Here is an 18,954-nt window from a genome sequence, read left to right as displayed (position 1 = left end):
ACTAACCAGCTTCATACCTTCCATAATTACTTGATACATAAACTGAAAATTCCTTCATGCTGGTTTGGTTAATCCACAAGTGAAGCAGTCGCCACCTGCTTGCACAGAGAAGCAAGAATGTGAGGAACCTCAATAAGCATACACAAGCAGGAGAGTTGGGAGAATGAAATAGCAAAAGACATAGGCATAAGCAGGAAAAATAATAAGTGAAAAAGAACAAGATTAAAACATTCAATGAAAAGACAATGTGGAATTAAGAAAATCTGACAGACAATCAAGTTGTGTTGAAAAATAAACATGGTCAAAACAGAAAGGAAAAAAATGAGAAAGGACATCCCCTTTACCTCTCCCATGGTAGTGCTTCCATGGGTGACCAAAGCCACCCAGCCTCCTACCTGAAATATTTAATAAGCCTAAATAATATGGCTGAATGAAAATAATTTTCATTAGCTCTTTATGCACAGTGAACTTAACATTCAATTCACCAAACAAGTGAAAAGAATATTGCCAGAAATGATTAAACTGTCCTAACATTATTTTGTAGGTATGAAATATACCCACCTCATTGTATTGCAGGTGTAAAGTATACATACCGCATTATTTTGCAGGTATGAAATTCACTTATTATAATTAACATACACAGTACTCCTGCAAAATATAACAAAAAACCAAAACAAAAAACAGCATTGAATTTAATGAAATGTCTCGTTCTGGTAAAGCCTCAGAGACTCCTGAAGCTATCTTGTTGAGATGGCTTCTGCCTACTGAATCACATTAGCCATAGAAGTTGTGTATGGCCTACTGGGAACCAGAGACAGAACCTGGTCCCTCACAGAGGCACAGTGAGCTGGGATTTGTTATAATCACCCCTCCTCACCGAGAAAGCATCCAGAAAGTGAGCTCAGAAATAGGCAACTGCAAGGTTCAAAGAAAATGAAGCACCAAAGCAGCCAAACAAATTAACAAATGATTTATTCAAACTCAATAAGTCAAACTGATTTACCAGAAACTAGTTTGAACCCATTAGCACGAATGACCACCAACAGATGGTACCCTTGATGGCGGTAAAGATACAAAGAGCCAGATTCAAGACGAGGGGTAGAACCTTGAAGTGGTAAGCCTGATGCTCCACCAGAAACCCTAACCAGTCCTGGTGAATAGGAACATGCCAGTATGCATCCTTGAGGTCAAGTGACATCATCCAGTAATCTGCCTGAAATACCTGGCTAACCCAAGTGGTTAGCCAGGTTTTAACCTACTGTACCCTAACTGCATGACTACTGCTAACTCCTGGGATGCCACCTCTTGGTGGCCATTTGCACTAAGGAGCTAGAGCTATTTTCAAGTGAAACATTTAGGTTGAATGATTCATTTGTGGAATCATTTGGCTGTTTTGGTGCTTAGCTCCTTGTGAACTCTGCAGGTGTTTGTATTGCTTCGCTTACATTCTGAATGCTTTCTCGGTGTGGGTGACTGTAATAATCCCCAGCTTCCCGTGCCTCTGTAAGGGGTGCCAAGTTTTGCCTCTGATCCTCAGTAGTGGGAATCCATCTCAGGGAGACAGTTTCAGGGAGCCACCAGTGGTTCCTCCAGAGAAAACATCTTCCCTGCCACTTTGAGAAACAAATTACACACAAATAAATTATTTGCAATAAATAGAGTACTCAAATAAACCTTTACAGACTGATACTACAGTATTTTTATTTTCATCCTTTCATGCAGACCTATTACAGTGTTTCCAAAGCTCACCAATAATTAAAGCCTTAATTATTCATCTGTCTTATCTGCTTTTACATCCCCCAACCCCATGGGTATATCCATACTAAATTGAACTGAACTGCTGACCACCTTGAAATGGCTACAGTTATTTGAATATACAAGTTTTGTAGCCAGCATACTTTCATATTTATGGTTGCTTACTAAGCTTCCTTTTTGGCTATGAATTTGTCACCATCTGTAGACTCTTATATACAGAGGAAAAATTTATCCCTTTTCTATTCTGCTCATTTCCATTACTGTTTATAAACTATATTTGTAATTCTTCATTTTCAAGGATACCGAATCCATGAAATGACTTGATCTTAATCAAATAAATTATAAGATCACTTTTAAGTGCCTCACTGTGCTCTGCAAAGATTTACTAACTTGTAAATGACATCACTAGTGTATTAGTAGGCATTTGATTAATATTTTAAATGCATTATTTCAAGATGGCCCATGCAAATAAAAGTCATAAAAACAAGCAAAAGAACAAACTGTTTCTTTTACAAAATAATAACTCTAATCAAAGAGGTGAGGTTTTTGTGTAAAAAACATGCCAAATTTTGCACAAAAAAATGTAGAACAAAGAATTTCTGCAAACAAAGCCACAACAAAAATAATAACTCTTCATTCCCTTTGGGCATATCCTGCTTACAGTATTCTTGAGTCAAAGTTGTTCCTGTGCACCATGGCAGACATGCTGCCATCACCTCCAGTTTGTCGTAACACCCAGCTTCAACTTTGTTAAACAAGAAAGGCAAATACCAGCAATTAGCAGTACAAACTTGTAATTGAAAACTAAAGACAGACTTCTTGTTGATGCTCCTTCCAGAGCAGCTGCCTTGCTTGTTTTATTAAAAAATAAATAATGCAGTATTAAAGACATTCAGCTAATCAATGCATTATACGGTATAGTATAATAAATTTACAAAATAATGGCAAAAAGTTGTTAATGTTCATTCTAAATAATCAAAGGCTTTAAATGAGCTGTTGCAATCCTTAAGAAGTGTAATATAAAATAAAGAATAAAATATACACAACTGCGTACTTACACATGTGAGATACTTCCTTTATATAAGTAACGGCAAGTTTCTTAAGAACATCTGCCTGCTGGTCATTTAAAAATAGACCCATGTAGTTGGGTGATATATATTTGTCGAGGGTTAGACTGGAGGGGAGGGAGGGCATAATGCTATGTACAACATCCTTCAGTGCCGAGACTAGGGCTTCACAGTTTTCATCACCAGACTGCAAGGAATGCTTAGGGTTAGAAATATAGCATAGTAATAAATGCTACACACATATCTTATATGAATATGGTCACATATAAATATATCTATATTTTTTTGCATTGACTTCCTTATTTCCTCTTTTATCCCTGAAATTATTTTGGTCTGGTAAAATTTTATAGTCTGCATTCTGAATGAATTTCCTTATTTTCTCATTAATTAGCTTTTCTCATTAATTAGTTAATCTTGTCTTGTCTTGGCAGTCACATATACTCGTCCACAATTCCAAACACCAACCATCCCTGTATTACAATTCCTACAACACAAGGTAAACATTAGGATTGATGATGGAGGATGGCCATCTGGTCTTACAAGAAAAATCAATGACATCAGTTAATGCAACTGTGGTTGTCAGTGAAGCTTATGCAGAAGGAGTTATAAAAAAAAAGTCTTTGATTTGCAGTTTCATTCTTTGTATTCTCCTAATTGTGCTTGCGGGGGTTGAGCTCTGCTCTTTCGGCCCGCTTCTCAATTGTCAATCAACCATCCATTACTAACTACTGTACTATTCTCCCCCCCCCCTCAACACACACACAATATTTGCAGGTATCTCTATACTGTACCTCTTTTACATTACATTTGTGCACATTATCACTTGCTAACAAGTCCTTTTTTTTCCAGCTTCCTAGTGCACATGTACTAGATACTAGAGGCTAATTGGAGAAAGTCTTTGGCACAATGTGAAGTAGAGCAACAGTAATACATTTAAGTATCTTGAGCTAGACTTTATTTTAAATAAGTTTATCCAGAATATTGTTCTGTACTCCGTGTCCCAGACTAAATAGTTTTTACCGGTTTACCTATCAGTGACTACAGGGAAGTGAAATCTAGCTCTTTATGCCCTGCCTCCTAGCCATTTACACACAACTAATGGATATGAGGATAACCTTTCCTGTTATCCCTGCTTGTCTCTCCATTTTGTATATTAGTCGTTTGAGAGGAAATGTAGCTTTTCGGGAGTCTAGACAAATGCAGTCTACTCATCTTTCCCTTTCTTGTCTTATTTTGGTGACCCTGTCACCAAGTTCAAATTCAATCAAGTTTGTTAAGCAGAATTTTCCCTCTCTGAAGCCATGTTGTGCCTCTATTAAAAATTTACTCCCTAAATTTTTTACACTCCTTTTCCAGATGACTTTTCTAGAATTTTGCATTGAATGAACATTAATGACACTAGTCTATAGTTTACTGCTTCATGTTTGTCCCAATTCTTGAATATTGGAATTACATTTGATTTTTTTTCCAGATTTTCTGTAGCTCCTTTGTCTCCAGTGTAATGTTGAACATTACAGTTAATGGGTAACACACAATCTTTCCAGGTATCTTTATACAGTACCTCTTTTACATTAATTTCAATTCTACCTAGTGTTCTTTCCCATTGTCTGTTGTCACTCCCACTTGGACACCAATCTGGTTCTTGTTTGAAGACCTCCTGGAACCTCCTGTTGAGTTCTTCATATACTTCTTTATAATTTTCCATAGGTGTTCTTCCCTGTACCTGCAGTCTAATCACATGGTCTCGTACCATTGTTTTCCTTCATATACAGTATTGCCATATACAGTTTATGCTGGCTCATGCCTTTGCTGCAATTTCATTCTCAAACTGCTACCCTCCTGATTCTTGAATATTCATTCCTGTCCCTCTTTAGTACCTCCTTATTTGCCCCTGCACCCATGTCCCTATACTTCTTCCATGTATTTTTTGGGCTTCTTTTCCTCCTCACACTTTCTGTTGAACCATGGGTTTACCGTTCTCCTTTCGTCCACTTCCCTCCTGAGGTATGAATGGTTGCTTCTTTGCATTTCTGTGTTAGTAGTTCCATAATTTTATTTGCTGATTTTAGCAAAGTAGCAGTAAGATAGCAGTAACTACCATAACATCAGTGACAGAACTGAGCTGGGGAGTTAGCTGTGGTGCTGAGGCCAGGTTGCATGGTGGCAGCTATCGATACTAATGGGTTCTAGCAAGTTTTGAGTGAATCTATTGTTTCAAATGAATTTTTTGTAGAGTTGTTTGGGAACTTCAAGGCTTCATTTTCTATGAACCTTATAGTTGTGTGTAAAGCTTTGCTGACTTTCTGGATGCTTTCCCTGGTGGGGTGGTGGATTGTCACTCGCTCCCTGCACCTCTGTAAAGGAGAGCCATGTTCTGGCTCTGGTTCATAGTACACCAAACATAGCTCCTGTGACTGATGTGACCAATTAGAATGGAGTCATCTCAGTGAGATAGCTTCCGGGAGCCACAAGGGAACTCCCCCAGAAAAAAAAGTCATAATAATAAATTACTGAAACTGAATAGAAAGCATAATGTATCATACAGTACTGTTATATAGGACACTATGAACATAGCTCCCTTCCTGTAATTGCAAATAATTACACAACACCAACTCACTTTAAAAAATGAGCAGAGGGTAATGTGTGGTACCAAATTATGTGCTCCGTTCCAGCCACATTTTTGGAGTGACTCTTCCCAAAAATTTTGTATCTGTTCTTGCAGGGGACCTGTAGGACACATGTATACCACATATTCTCTAGGACAGTCAAGATCCAAGGTTGTGTCATTAACATGTGCAAGTAACCAATCAGATGCTAATTGAACGCCTCGATGACCAGTTGCTGCTAGTGCCTTTTCCCTGTAAGAGTAAATAAGGATATGAAAGCTGCAACAGCAGACAAAAAGGATAAGCAAGCATGACATATACAAAATGCTTATGAAAGAATCCTCTTATGGTTATTATGAATTCCTAGCTATAATCCATTCTAAATTAAATACTCTCAATGATACCTAAAAATATGCAAATGTAATACATTACATTATTACAGTTCAATTAGAATAAGTTCAATACTGTGGCAATAAACTTACGCTCTGTGCTTAGGAAACCCCATCTGTAAAAGGATCTGAAGAGGTGTTAAATGTTGCTTCAATATTTTAGTCGGAGTTGGATTTTTGCGTGGAGGAAGAGCTGCCATCATTTTTCTAACTGCAATTTCTACAAATTAAACTGAAAAAAAAGATACAGTAACAAATAATGGTCTGTATTACAATTTACTCATGCAGCATTTTGAATATAGCAAAGCCATCGGGACGACCTTCAAAGACACTATTCTTTGACAATAAATACTTCACTGTTTACAAATGTATTACACAAAAGATAATTTGTAAGTACGGTACATACTATCTCATAATTACATAAATATGAGAGAACTATTATAATTTATAATATAAATTATAATAATTCTCTCATATTTATTTTTGAAACAAGGTAGCAAATTACTGGAATAACCTACCACAGTATGTAATAAGCACAGAATCACAGTAAATAGTTTTGAGAAAATCATGGACAGCATATGGAAAGATCAGGAGTAGAAATATAATTACCGTACTGTATATTCATATAAAATACAAATTACAGGTATAGTAAGTCTGCATTCTGCATCGAAATCCATCAAAAAGTAATGAGAGCCTCAATGCAAGAAATGCCCTTGTAAAGAATCAGGCTGTATAACCTTTTAATATACAGTGGTACCTCAGATTTCGAATTTAATCCATTCTAATAGACAGTACGAGAACCGAAACAAATTTTCCCTTAGGAAATAATGTAAATTGAATTAATCCGTTCCATACCCCCAAACATATTAACTAAAAAATACATTTTATACAAAATAATACTCTTAGGTACCTTACCTTTATTTATGACTCTTGCTGGCCTATGTAAGACAGTGAGGAAGGGGGGGGGAGAAGGAGAGGTGTTAGAATTTGGAAGGGGAGTCACCTTCCATTATAACAGCAGTGATGACATTTCTGGGATACTCGCTCTCTAATGTTTTGCAGGCATACCACTAGGACCTGGTTGAGTCTCATTGCTTGCTTGTCTTACTAAGAATCTGTCTATAGACACTTGTTTTTCCCTACATTTTAACATTTGTTTGTAGTGTGACACACTATCAATGATCTCTTGTCTTTCCTCTATTGTCATCCTCACAACTATTTTTTTTTTTTTGGTTGAACATTACTACTGACTTTCTTGGAACCAATGATATGATATATAGTAAGAACTTTTATGCTCAAAAAACAAAAAAAGCCCAAGAACACTGAAATTCTTCAAAAAGAATTCAAGTTCGATCATCACTAGGCGGGAGACACTGGTAAACTGAAGCACCATGTGCTCGGTATACCCGTGTGTGTATAAAACACTGAGGCAAACTAGTACCGAATCAAATTTTTCAAAGAAATCGAGTTCGAGTACTGAAAAATATGTAACCAGGGGCATACAAAAAACCGAGGTTCCACTGTAATATTATATATTATACATGCACCCAGGCTGCATGTCCCTAACAAATTTAATTAATTATGTAAGGGTAAGTCACAATAGCAGCATAGCACTTAGACATTGTCATTAACAGAATCACACACTTCCCTTGTAACAACTTGTACAGATCCTTACAATGATGGCTGGACTTAACAGGTGTACAGCAGTCTAAATCATCCTTGACAACTTAAGTGCCCTTTAGTGCCCTTGTCACCGGGTACCCGTGCCTCACGTCAGTTGCCTCACTAAAACGTTACATAATTAACACTCATTAAGTTTGTTCTTGAGACATTAATAATGAGTCCTTATATCCTCTGAGGGCCACCAAACGACTAAGCTGTTACACAGTAAATTAGTCAAGAAATTACCTTAAAGCAGGCCCGAGCTACTCTGATGTTTACCCTTCAAGCACCTCCTTCTAAAATGGCCTAAGATAATAACTTCTCATATACTACTCAAACCGAGTTCATAAAGAAACAGAACCCAATAATATACATTAATAAAATTAAAGTGGGATATTAGTATATATATATATGTGTGTGAATGTGTGTGAGTGTAAGTTACATAGAGTGAGAGGTGATGAGGGGGCGGAGGATCGGGTGAATTAGAGGCGACGAGTGTCGTCTACAACACGGGGTAAACACACCAAAACCTGTCAGCATGGCTGGGATTCTCTTCGAGGACATTTTCGACGTTAAGGACATCGATCCTGATGGCAAGAAATTTGATCGAGGTGAGTTATTCATTTATAGCTTGTGTTTGAAACGCTGCGTATTGCATGTTATGAGCAGCGAGGCCTGGTGTGGTGCTCGGCCACTTCAGGTTGCGTCATACTTTCTGGTCTGGTGGGGACACATTGGTGTACCAGATTTACCTGAAGGCTACTATCTCTCTAGTGGCCTCGACGAGGACAGGAACCCGGCGGCTTGTCAACGGTTCTCTTATTTGTCCTGAGGATTTTATCAAGCTCGATTTTAAATTTCAGCAGTGTTTTGGCATTTACAGCTTCGGCGGGTAGGCAGTTCCATGGGTTTATAATACTAATAATAATAATTACTATTATTATTATTATTATTATTATTATTATTTACAAGAGGGTACAATGGGTTTGTGAGATTACATAATATTGGACTTTATACATTCTTGAAAAGCCACTAACACAGCATTTAGATCAGAAATTCTGCTCAGCTTATAACTGCCCTGTACTGCCCTTAAGATTAAGGACCTGCTCGAAACACTATGTGTGCTATATATATATTTTATATATTTATATATTTTATATATATATATCTACCAGTCTCTGTGGTGTTCTTGTATATATCTCAAAAAAATAAATATATATATATATATAATAATCTACACACAAAAGAGTTCTTACATTCTTGTACAGTCACTAGCACGCATAGCATTTCAGGCAAGTCTTTAATCCAATGTTCCCTGGAATACGACCCCCACCAAATCATTTAACAACCAGGTACTCGTTTTACTGTTGGGTTAAACAGAGGCTACAATTAAGGATTTGCGGCCACCTTGAGGCTACCTTGAGGTGCTTCCGGGGCTTAGTGTCCCCGCGGCCCGGTCGTCGACCAGGCCTCCTGGTTGCTGGACTGATCAACCAGGCTGTTAGACGTGGCTGCTCGCATCCTGACGTATGAGTCACCCAGATACGAACTTAGGACAAAACGCTCGCAATGCGCAAGGAGAGTGTCTTATCACTTTGCCATGGGGACTGCCACAGGGACTAGTGGCTTTACAAGATTTAAGAACTCTTGTATATATAAATAAAGTAATAAAATAACTGAGTAAAAAAGAATCTCCTGTTTTCTGTCCTACATTGTAGCTTGTTGAACATGAAACCATTTCTCCTTGTTTGTGTTACATCTGACCTGTTGAAGACATTGTCTAGATTAGTATCTTCCAAATTGTTTAGTATTAGTACAGCATTTTAAAAGTTTCGATGAGATCGGCCCTGTCATGTCCGGTTTGCTGTGTTGTTAGCCCTTTGGCCCTCATCTGTTCCTGGTATGAGAGTCAAATTAGTTATGGAATGAGTTTTGTCACTAAATGTTGACCTTTCTTCTACTCCCACAAGTCTGGACCAGGACCAGGTTATGACTTGTGAGAGCTTGGTCCAGTGGCTGTTGCTTGGAGCAGCCCTCAAGTCCACATATCCACTATTGCCTGGATGGTCGGGCAGTTCTTGCAGAAAACTGTCCAGTTTTTTCTTGAAGACTTCCACTTTTTGTTCCGGCAATATTTCTTATGCCAGTACATGCTTGGAAGATATTGATCAATTGTGGACCTCTGATGTTCATACATTTTTCTCTGATTCTGCCTATGCACCTCTACTCTTCACTGGCTCTATTCTGAATTTTCTTCCTTATTGTTCACTCTAGTATTTTGTTACTTTTTGTTATCTTACTGTGTAAATTCAGGGCACTGAAGACCCTCCAGTAATTTCCTTGTAAGTACAGTACTTACTGTATATAATCTGATACCTCACTAGTTCGTTTCACATTTTCACTTCCCTTATGCTGAAGTAGTTCTAATATACTTCGTTTAGCTATGTCTGCCACTGAAACTTTTCAGAAAATCTCTAGACCAAAGGATAGCTCCCTTAGATTGGAAATGTGTAAATTTCAAATCTATTTAAAAAAAAATGGCAGATGTATCTTGGTAGTAAACTATTGCCCTATCAGTCTGACTTCACATATCCTCAAGTTCAAGGAGCAGCCCATGTGTCGAGTTAACACAATGTTACAAAAATTCTGTACTAAGTTCTGTACAAACCTACCCAATGGAACTATGCATACAAAAATGTGGTTGTTTGTGAGCTGCTCTGATTTAATAACTCACAGTACACATTTTGACTGTTGAGGATTTTACGTCAAAATGTGATGTATTAAATCAAAAGGACTGCTTACATGGAGAGACTCCCAAGGGAGGAAATCATTCACCATCTTACTGTGCACAACCTAGTAAAGTTAATGCAACATGGATTTGTTGAAAACAAATCCTACCTTGTAGTAGACGTAGTATACATGGACTTCTCTCAAGCTTTTGATAAGGTATCACATGGAAAAACTGATAAGGAAATTACAAGCATATGGAATAAATGGCAGAATACTAGAATGGATAAAACAATGGTTCTTCTGGTAGAAGCAATGGAAGCAAAGGGTCTTCTGAAACGGAAATGAGTTTGACTGGAGAAATATGGTGAGGGGGGGGGGGGCTAACACAGGATTCCATCTTTGTGCCAACCCTTTTGTCTTATGCATCAGTGACAGAATATTACAAACCAAATTATTCTCTATACCTGCCTGGTATACATATATTACCTGGTATTCTGTATACACAGTAGACCCAAGATTATATAGATGGATCTATAAATTGTTTCACCCATAGTATGCTAAGGAGTTTGGAAGGATATAGATAGGAGCCACCTCATCTGGGCCAATAGAGCTTCTGTTTCACATGTTGGTATGTTCTACATGTGTCCTACATGTGTTTGTATTGCAACATTCAATGTGGAAATTCGACTGGCCTGTGTGCAGTCAGTAATACTCTCATTCTCACAGACTTGTCCAGTTAAATCTCAAGACAGTAAAGACCTTCGTAATAAGTGGCGTTACCTAGAGAAAAGAATGTGGTGTGGTGAAGACCATCTGACTCTCTCCCTTCTTCTTTCCCCTCATTCTCTTCATTCCTTTCAACTCTCCTCCCTTCATTCCTTTCAACTCTCCTCCCTTCGTTCCTTTCCCCTCTCCTCCATTCCTTTCCTCTCTCTTCCCCTCCCACTTTCTTTTCCTTCTCTCATTTAAGGTGGGTAGTTGCAGAATACATGGACCAGTTGAAGAAGACCAGTGAGGTGTAAGAACCTTGCTTATTGTGTGGTGTTTTTCTTTTGTCAACAAAGGAGGCCTAAAACAAGTACAGTATAGGCATAATGTGTGTATAAGGAAGTTAAAATTGGTGACAATGTTTTTGTTTATGTTGAATGTGGAATTGATAAGACTGTTATTTAATGATTATGAACAAAATGTTAATTATTTAAATTGAGAATATGGCTTATTTTTATGGTGGTATTTAGGCCTTAGGTAGTGGAACCAGTTACATTATGCGTCACTGTGTTTATCCCAGAACACGACTGGTCAGTCGTTGTACAGTCTGGATCCCAGTTGGGTAATCATGGGTAATCAGGGAAAAGTAGTGTGTGTATATATATAATATATATAAGCATATTTACAGGTAGTATACAGGAGTATACATAATTCAACAGGTGTTTCATGATGGGAAAAATGCGGCTTAGGGGGTCGGGCGCGTACAGGAAACTTTGTAACCTTCCCAGACGGTAAACTTAATTAGTCTACTATCCCTGTTCCGGAATGTAAAATAATAAGAGTAGGAATTTAAGAAGGAAAAAGGTAATTACGTTGTGAACTTGGAGTTATGTGAGTTTGTATGTGTGCTTGTGTATGCCTGCTCTCGTTTATGTACTCACCTAATTGTGCTGGCGGGGGTTGAGCTTTGGCTCTTTGGACCCGCCTTTTTCCCCCGAATAATATGTACGTTCTCCCGTGTGTGTGTGTGTGCTCACCTGATGTTTCCAGGTTAAGCTTCTGCACTTTGGTCAATCCTTTCCACCTTCAGTCATCTGTTGTCCATCAGGTTCCTGAGCTTCTTACATGTACAGCCATAATGGTGTGTCACCTGGCTGGAGGAGGAGGTAGTGGTGTCACCTGGCTGGAGGAGGAGGCGGTAGTGGTGAGTGTCACCTGGCTGTAGAAGTAGTAATAATTAGTAATTCCCATAACAATAACATCTCAATAACAGCAACAATAACCAGTATCAAATGTAATATTCAGAGTGTTTGTGTTCAAAACTTACTCTTGGTTAAAGATTAGACACACGAAGAGAATATAAACAAATGAGAATTAGGAAATGGGAAAAAAAACCTTGGTGCCTAGAGTGGAAGGAGCGTTCGTCACCACTGTTGTTGTTGGCTCTCCGCATCCTAGTTGGTGGGAGGGAAATTTTGATGTGGGAGGTGGGACCACTACAGCCCAACTCAGGCAAGGTAATGGAGTAGATTATGGTGGGAGACTCCCTTAGTTTAGTGCGCTGTGGGAGAGTATGAGTAAGGGTGGGGTGAGGAGGAGGGGCTGGGAGAGAGGGGGTGACTGCAGGAGAGTGACCGAGGAATGTGGACGTAAATATGAGACTAATATATTGTATTACAGTATGCGCACCCATGTAGCTTGGTACTACTCGGCGTGCTTTATATGTAAGCGTTTGGGTTTACACGTGAACCACGGGAGTCGGGAATGATGTGTGGAGGTGTTACTGTGGGTGGGTGGTGCTGGGGGTGGTGCTGGGGGGTGGTGCTGGGGGGTGGTGCTTGGGGGTGGCATTGGCAAGTGGGTTGTCCTGTCAGACCTTGACCTGCGCCGCCGCCCGCTCCTCTTCCTGCGTGACCTCTGCGGGTAAGCCCCGCTGGCCTGTGTTGAGCATGCAATATGGATGTTAACAAGAAAGATGCTGCCTTAGCTGTGTCTTCCCTCACCAAGTGGGCTCCTAGTTCCGTCCTTAGAGTAATGCAGTGACTCATTTCTCGCACTTTTATCATATTTGCATTTAAAGCGTTGTATCGAATTTCTTTCAACGACTTCTACATCTAACCTGTTTCACTTATTGGCAGCTCGAACACTGAGGTTTTTGTTCTGATATCTCTGTGCCTCACTTTGTTTATAGTTGCCATCTCTGACCCCTCGTGTTGCTGTTCCTAGCGGTAAATAATGCGTTGTCTCCTTTGTCAAGTTGCCCTCGAATTGTGTACATTGTTAGCATATCCCACTTATCTTTCCTCCATTGTGGTAAGGTCCAGCTCTCTCTGTCTTTCCTTGTAGCTCAATCTCTTCAACTCAGGAATGAGTCTCTGCATATCTTCGGACCTTTTTTAGTTTCTTCTTGTTCTTTTTTTTCAGGCAAGGGTTCCATACTGGGGGCTGCATATTGAAGAGTGGGTCTGACCTTCGTTGTATATAGGGCCCGGAAAGCCCCCATTGTCCAAGTTGGTGAAGGATACACTGATGTTGGCCAGTATGTCACATGCAGCTGTTGTTATTCTGCTAATGTGGGCTTCTGGCATCAGATTTGGGGTCATGTCCACTCCCAGGTCTTTCTCCTTTTATGATGGAAGAATTTGTCTTCCCTTCATCCTATACTGCTGTACTGGTCTTTGCACCTCTGTTCCAGCCCTCATAACTTTGCATTTGGATGTGTTAAATTCTAGCAGCATTAAATTTCAGACCACTTCTGGAGTATGTCCAAATTTATTTGTAATGCATCACAGTCTATCCATGACCTGACCTGATTAAACATTGATATGAAAGAACCAATTTCTCACTGTAACTCATTGCTTGTTTCCTGGGAGATACTCTGACCCACCTTAGAACTTTCCGATACACCAGCCTGCTTCTCTAGCATGAGTAGGAACGTCTTGCGCGGCACAGTATCGATTGCTCTCTGACAGTCGAGGAATATACTTTCTGCCCCACCCTTCTCTCGTTTGATTTCTGTCATCTTGCCGGGGAGGTTCAGCAAGCTTGTCAAGCAGGATTTTCCTCTACTAAATTAGTTCCGGTGTTTTGAAATAAAATTTATTTGTTCTAAATGTTTGGATTAGTCTCACAAGCAACTTGTAAGGAATACTTGTTAGTGCTACGGGTCTGTAGTGTAACGGTTTCTGTCTTGTTTGACAGCGGCTCGTCCCAGAGTGGGAGATGAAGAGCGCCTCAAGAACTGAACCTTTCGACACAAGAAAAAAGGGAAGAGGAGGGATATGATAGGAACGTATAAAATACTCATGGGAATTGACAAAGTGGAAATAGATAAAATGTTCACACGTAATATAAACAGAACGAGGGACATGCGTGGAGGCTGGAAACTCAGAGTAGTCACAGATGTTAGGAAGTTTTCTTTTAGCGTGAGAGTAGTGGGAAAATGGAATACACCTTTATGGAGCAGGTTGTGGAAGCAAACTTTATTCATAATTTGAAAACTAGATATGATAGAAAAATGGGACAGGAGTCATTGCTGTAAACAACCAATGGCTAGAAAGGCGGGATACAAGAGTCAATGCTCGATCCTGCTGGCACAAATAGGTGAGTACAATTGGGGCGCGAGAGTGATTAGGTACTCGAGTACCCTAACGAGGGTGAGTACAATAAGATAGAAAAAAAGCCAGGAGTCATTGCATTAGACAATTGGCGGCTAGAAAAGCGGGATCCAAGAGGAAAAGCGGGATCCTGCATGCACAAATAGGCGAGTACAACTAGGTGAGTACACACACCTGTTTGTGTGAGAGAGACTGGTGCATCACACCTGCCTTGAGCTAGAGCTGGCTAACACCAGATTTACAATGAGCGGTCAGTGGATGGGAAAGCCATTAGTGGTGTGCACGCCAAGGTTATACTGTGTTTGTGTACCCTCCCTCGTTCCTGTGTGTGTTCTCACCTAGTTGTCCTGGTGGGGGTTGTGCTTCGGCTCTTTGGTCCCGCCCCTCAACCCTTAATCAACTGGTGAACAGGTTCCAGAGCCTGTTGGGCTCTATCATGTCTTCATTTGAAACTGTGTATGGAGTCTGGCTCCACCACATCACTGCCTATGGCATTCCATTTGTTAACTACTCCATGCCTAATTTTTTTTGTCTCTGGTTCATTTCATTACTAAGTTTCTACCTGTGTCCGCTTTTCGTGTTCCACGCGTGCTAAATAGTTTGTCTTTATCATATCATTTCCTCTGAGATTTTCAAAGTGGCAATCATGTCTCCCCTAACTCTTCTGTCTTCCAGTGATGTAAGGTTTAATTCCAGCAGCCTTTCATTGTAACCTCTCAGCTCCGGTACTAATCTGGAGGCATAGTCCCGGAGATGAGAAGTTTCTCTGAACTTTCTTTAACTTTGTCTTGTGTTTGACTAGGTATGGACTCCACACTGGAGCTGCATATTCCAGGAGTGGTCTGACATGTGGTATACAAGATTTTGAATGATTACTTAAAGTTTTTAAAGGTAGTTCTTATATTGGCTAATAAAGCTAACATATGCCGCTCATGATATCTTTTTGATGTGGACTTCAGGAGACAGGTCCGGCGTGATATCAACCCCCAGATACCTCTCTACCTCATTCTTTGAGGATTTCATCTCCCGGCCTCCTGCTCGTAACACCTATTTTCATTACTTCAGACATACGCGAGTTGAACTTTATAGCCATTTGTTGGACCATTCTTTCAATTTCTCCAGATCATTTTGTAGTGTGTTGCTATCTTCCTCTGTATTTATCCTTCTCATAATTTTAGCATCATCAACAAATATTGAGAGGAGTGAATTTAGTTGGTATTAGAGGAAGGGTAACCCTAGGAAAACAGAGCCACTTAGTAATTTACTTACAATATTTAATTACAGGCAATATTGAAAATAAATTATGTGTGGTGTATAAAGGAGTAGGGTAAAGGAAGAGGAGTGAAGACCCATCAAGGCGAGTAAGGGTATTAGAGGATGGCCATCTTGCACGGAGTTGGACACGCATCATTACCTTCAGTACACACAGTCATCACACTAACGTGAGGTCCCAGTGAGAAAATCCGTAGGAGCCGTGCTGAGGGTTCGAACCTATGTGATGGGTGTTCTAGGGTTGACTAGGGCCTGTTCACGAGGAACACCCACCACATAGGTTTAGAACCCTCATCACGGCTCCTACGGATTTTGTCATTACCTAGAGGGATAGACATTCTTGGGCACGAAGAGCAGCGCTTGAACTGAATTATTGGGGGGGGGGCAGGAAGGGAAGGTGGGGGTGAGGAACTTGAGGGCTGGAAGAGGAAGGGAAGGGAGAAGCAGGGGAGGGGGGATAAAGAGAAGGGTCAGGAAAAGGGGGGGGGGTAGGGGTCGGGGACTGAAGAAGGCATGGGAGGGGGAGGCTGCAGGAAATTAGTTATTGAGGCTACATAATATTCTTATTGGTCATCATTCTTGTGGAAGGTTGCTAGGCTGGTGAAGTATTAAACACTCTGAGCCACGGTAAACACAGAACAAGAGGGAAGCGAACGTTGGTGCCGCCAGCTGATGGCCAAGCAAGTGGAGGCATCACACAGCACACTCAACCCTACGGTTATATCAAGTCACTTTTTTTTAAGAGTAAAAACAAAACCGGGTGAAACATGAGGAGAAAGTCACATTCAAACAACAGGGAAACGAACGGTCATTAACGGTTGGAAGAAGTTTAAACAGTCGTAGGAAACCTGGAGACGATTAAGGCAGCGTCTGGGATGCTCTCGGACGCAGGTTCGAATCCTCGTCACGGCCCCTGTGGATTTGTTCATTTGATGCATCACGCAGTTGTGATTCCTGTGTGTACTGGAGACGTTAGAGTCGTAATCAAAAGAGGAAACCGAGAGTGAACGCTAGTAGCAAGAGAGAAACAGGAATAGACACCCCGCAACATTGAAGGGGGAAGGTTCAGGCACTGTGACGGCGGCCAGGAAGTATTGCTCAACAGATGAGAGGCACCACGCAGGCACCTTCACTGTCACTCACGAGAATGCAGTGGCTGGAGGCACAATATCAAACATAATTTCTCATCAAAATATAAACAAAAAAATTGGGTTTTCCAGAAGAGAACCCAATTTTACAGTAAACAAATCTGAAGTCTCTCGACTTGCTTCTCGGGAATATCAATACTTTTTTAATCTTTTAGAATCTTTTGAGCGTTAGACAAGATTAAAATAACGCAGCTCGGTGACTTAAATCAGTAAACGAGTAGTAGTACCACAGTTCTGCGAGTTTAAACATGATGATGATGAAGATTAAGCCACCCAAAAGGTGGCACGGGCATGAATAGCCCGTAAGTGGTGGCCCTTTTGAGCCATCACCAGTATCAATAGATGATACAGGAGATCTGTGGAGGTGCGACTGCACCCTGCGTGACGGGAGATGTCTCCCGGCCCAAATGGTGACCAGATGGTGTGGTTTCTACGATGATGATGATGAAGATTAAGCCACCCGTTTAAACATTGGCAGCCGTGAAATATATACCCAGACTGTCTTGGGATTGGTGCTTGGCCCTTGACCGAGGTTGACGTGGATTCCTGGCCTGCGTCAGGAGGAAGGTATGGGTACTGGGTGGGTGGGACCAGGAAGTATGGGTACTGGGTGAGTGGGCGGGACCACCCCATCAAGGGCCACCACCAATATTGTGGGTCTTGGAAGGCGTGAGTCGCGCGCAGCTGATTCCTTGCTCCTCCTCCTCCTCATACTGCGTTGCTCCTACAATCGCATGCTTCCAGCTACAATTGTCTTTGTTTACAGTTCGCAGTTTTTCACGATTAATTGATTGTTGCCCGCCACCGGGAGATAGTTTATTGTGCTCTCCTTACTCATCCTGTGAGTAGTAGTTTATTGTGCTCTCCTTACTCATCCTGTGAGCAGTAGTTTATTGTGCTCTCCTTACTCATCCTGTGAGCAGTAGTTTATTGTGCTCTCCTTACTCATCCTGTGAGTAGTAGTTTATTGTGCTCTCCTTACTCATCCTGTGAGCAGTAGTTTATTGTGCTCTGCTTACTCATCCTGTGAGCAGTAGTTTATTGTGCTCTCCTTACTCATCCTGTGAGCAGTAGTTTATTGTGCTCTCCTTACTCATCCTGTGAGCAGTAGTTTATTGTGCTCTGCTTACTCATCCTGTGAGCAGTAGTTTATTGTGCTCTCCTTACTCATCCTGTGAGCAGTAGTTTATTGTGCTCTGCTTACTCATCCTGTGAGCAGTAGTTTATTGTGCTCTCCTTACTCATCCTGTGAGCAGTAGTTTATTGTGCTCTCCTTACTCATCCTGTGAGCAGTAGTTTATTGTGCTCTGCTTACTCATCCTGTGAGCAGTAGTTTATTGTGCTCTGCTTACTCATCCTGTGAGCAGTAGTTTATTGTGCTCTGCTTACTCATCCTGTGAGCAGTAGTTTATTGTGCTCTGCTTACTCATCCTGTGAGCAGTAGTTTATTGTGCTCTCCTTACTCATCCTGTGAGCAGAAGTTTATTGTGCTCTCCTTACTCATCCTGTGAGCAGTAGTTTATTGTGCTCTGCTTACTCATCTTGTGAGTGGTAGTTTATTGTGCTCTGCTTACTCATCTTGTGAGTGGTAGTTTATTGTGTTCTTACTCATCTTGTGAGTAGTAGTTTATTGTGCTCTCCTTACTCATCCTGTGAGCAGTAGTTTATTGTGCTCTGCTTACTCATCTTGTGAGCAGTAGTTTATTGTGCTCTCCTTACTCATCTTGTGAGTGGTAGTTTATTGTGTTCTTACTCATCTTGTGAGTGATAGTTTATTGTGTTCTTACTAATCTTGTGAGTAGTAATTTATTGTGCTCTCCTTACTCATCGTGTGAGTAATAATGCTGTAGTGTGTCCCTGTCCTTGTGCACATATAGCCCACACGGCGTGGCACCTAGAGCCCCATGCCAGCTGAACTACCAGAGACGTGCAACAGAGTCGTGTTTGAGCTGTAACAACGTGCCAGACTTTTCACTTTGCACCATGCAAGTGCTTTTGAC

General features: G+C 40.7%; 2 protein-coding genes across 3 annotated transcripts in view; one reads left to right on the top strand and one right to left on the bottom strand.

Moving 5' to 3' along the window:
- Window positions 1-7,852, bottom strand: part of LOC138366621 (ecdysteroid-phosphate phosphatase-like) — a 35,539-nt gene extending 27,687 nt beyond the window's left edge. The window contains 5 exon segments of the mRNA XM_069327765.1: window positions 2,417-2,500; window positions 2,814-3,009; window positions 5,440-5,680; window positions 5,911-6,049; window positions 7,726-7,852. Of these exon segments, the coding sequence (XP_069183866.1) occupies window positions 2,417-2,500; window positions 2,814-3,009; window positions 5,440-5,680; window positions 5,911-6,020 (631 nt within the window). The 5' untranslated portion in view covers window positions 6,021-6,049; window positions 7,726-7,852.
- Window positions 7,853-7,932: 80 nt separating this feature from the next.
- Polr2H (DNA-directed RNA polymerases I, II, and III subunit Rpb8) overlaps window positions 7,933-18,954 on the top strand; it is a 293,413-nt gene continuing 282,391 nt past the window's right edge. The window contains exon 1 of one of the 2 annotated variants that reach the window (XM_045738076.2): window positions 7,933-8,090. In XM_045738076.2, coding sequence (XP_045594032.1) covers window positions 8,018-8,090 — 73 coding nt within the window. In that variant the 5' untranslated portion in view covers window positions 7,933-8,017. The remainder of the gene's footprint in view (window positions 8,091-18,954) is intronic. The other variant, XM_069327767.1, reaches the window with a different exon arrangement.

This window comes from Procambarus clarkii, chromosome 20 (genome assembly GCF_040958095.1).
Source record: "Procambarus clarkii isolate CNS0578487 chromosome 20, FALCON_Pclarkii_2.0, whole genome shotgun sequence".
NCBI classification, from domain to species: domain Eukaryota; kingdom Metazoa; phylum Arthropoda; class Malacostraca; order Decapoda; family Cambaridae; genus Procambarus; species Procambarus clarkii.
This window is presented reverse-complemented; position numbering and strand designations above follow the sequence as displayed.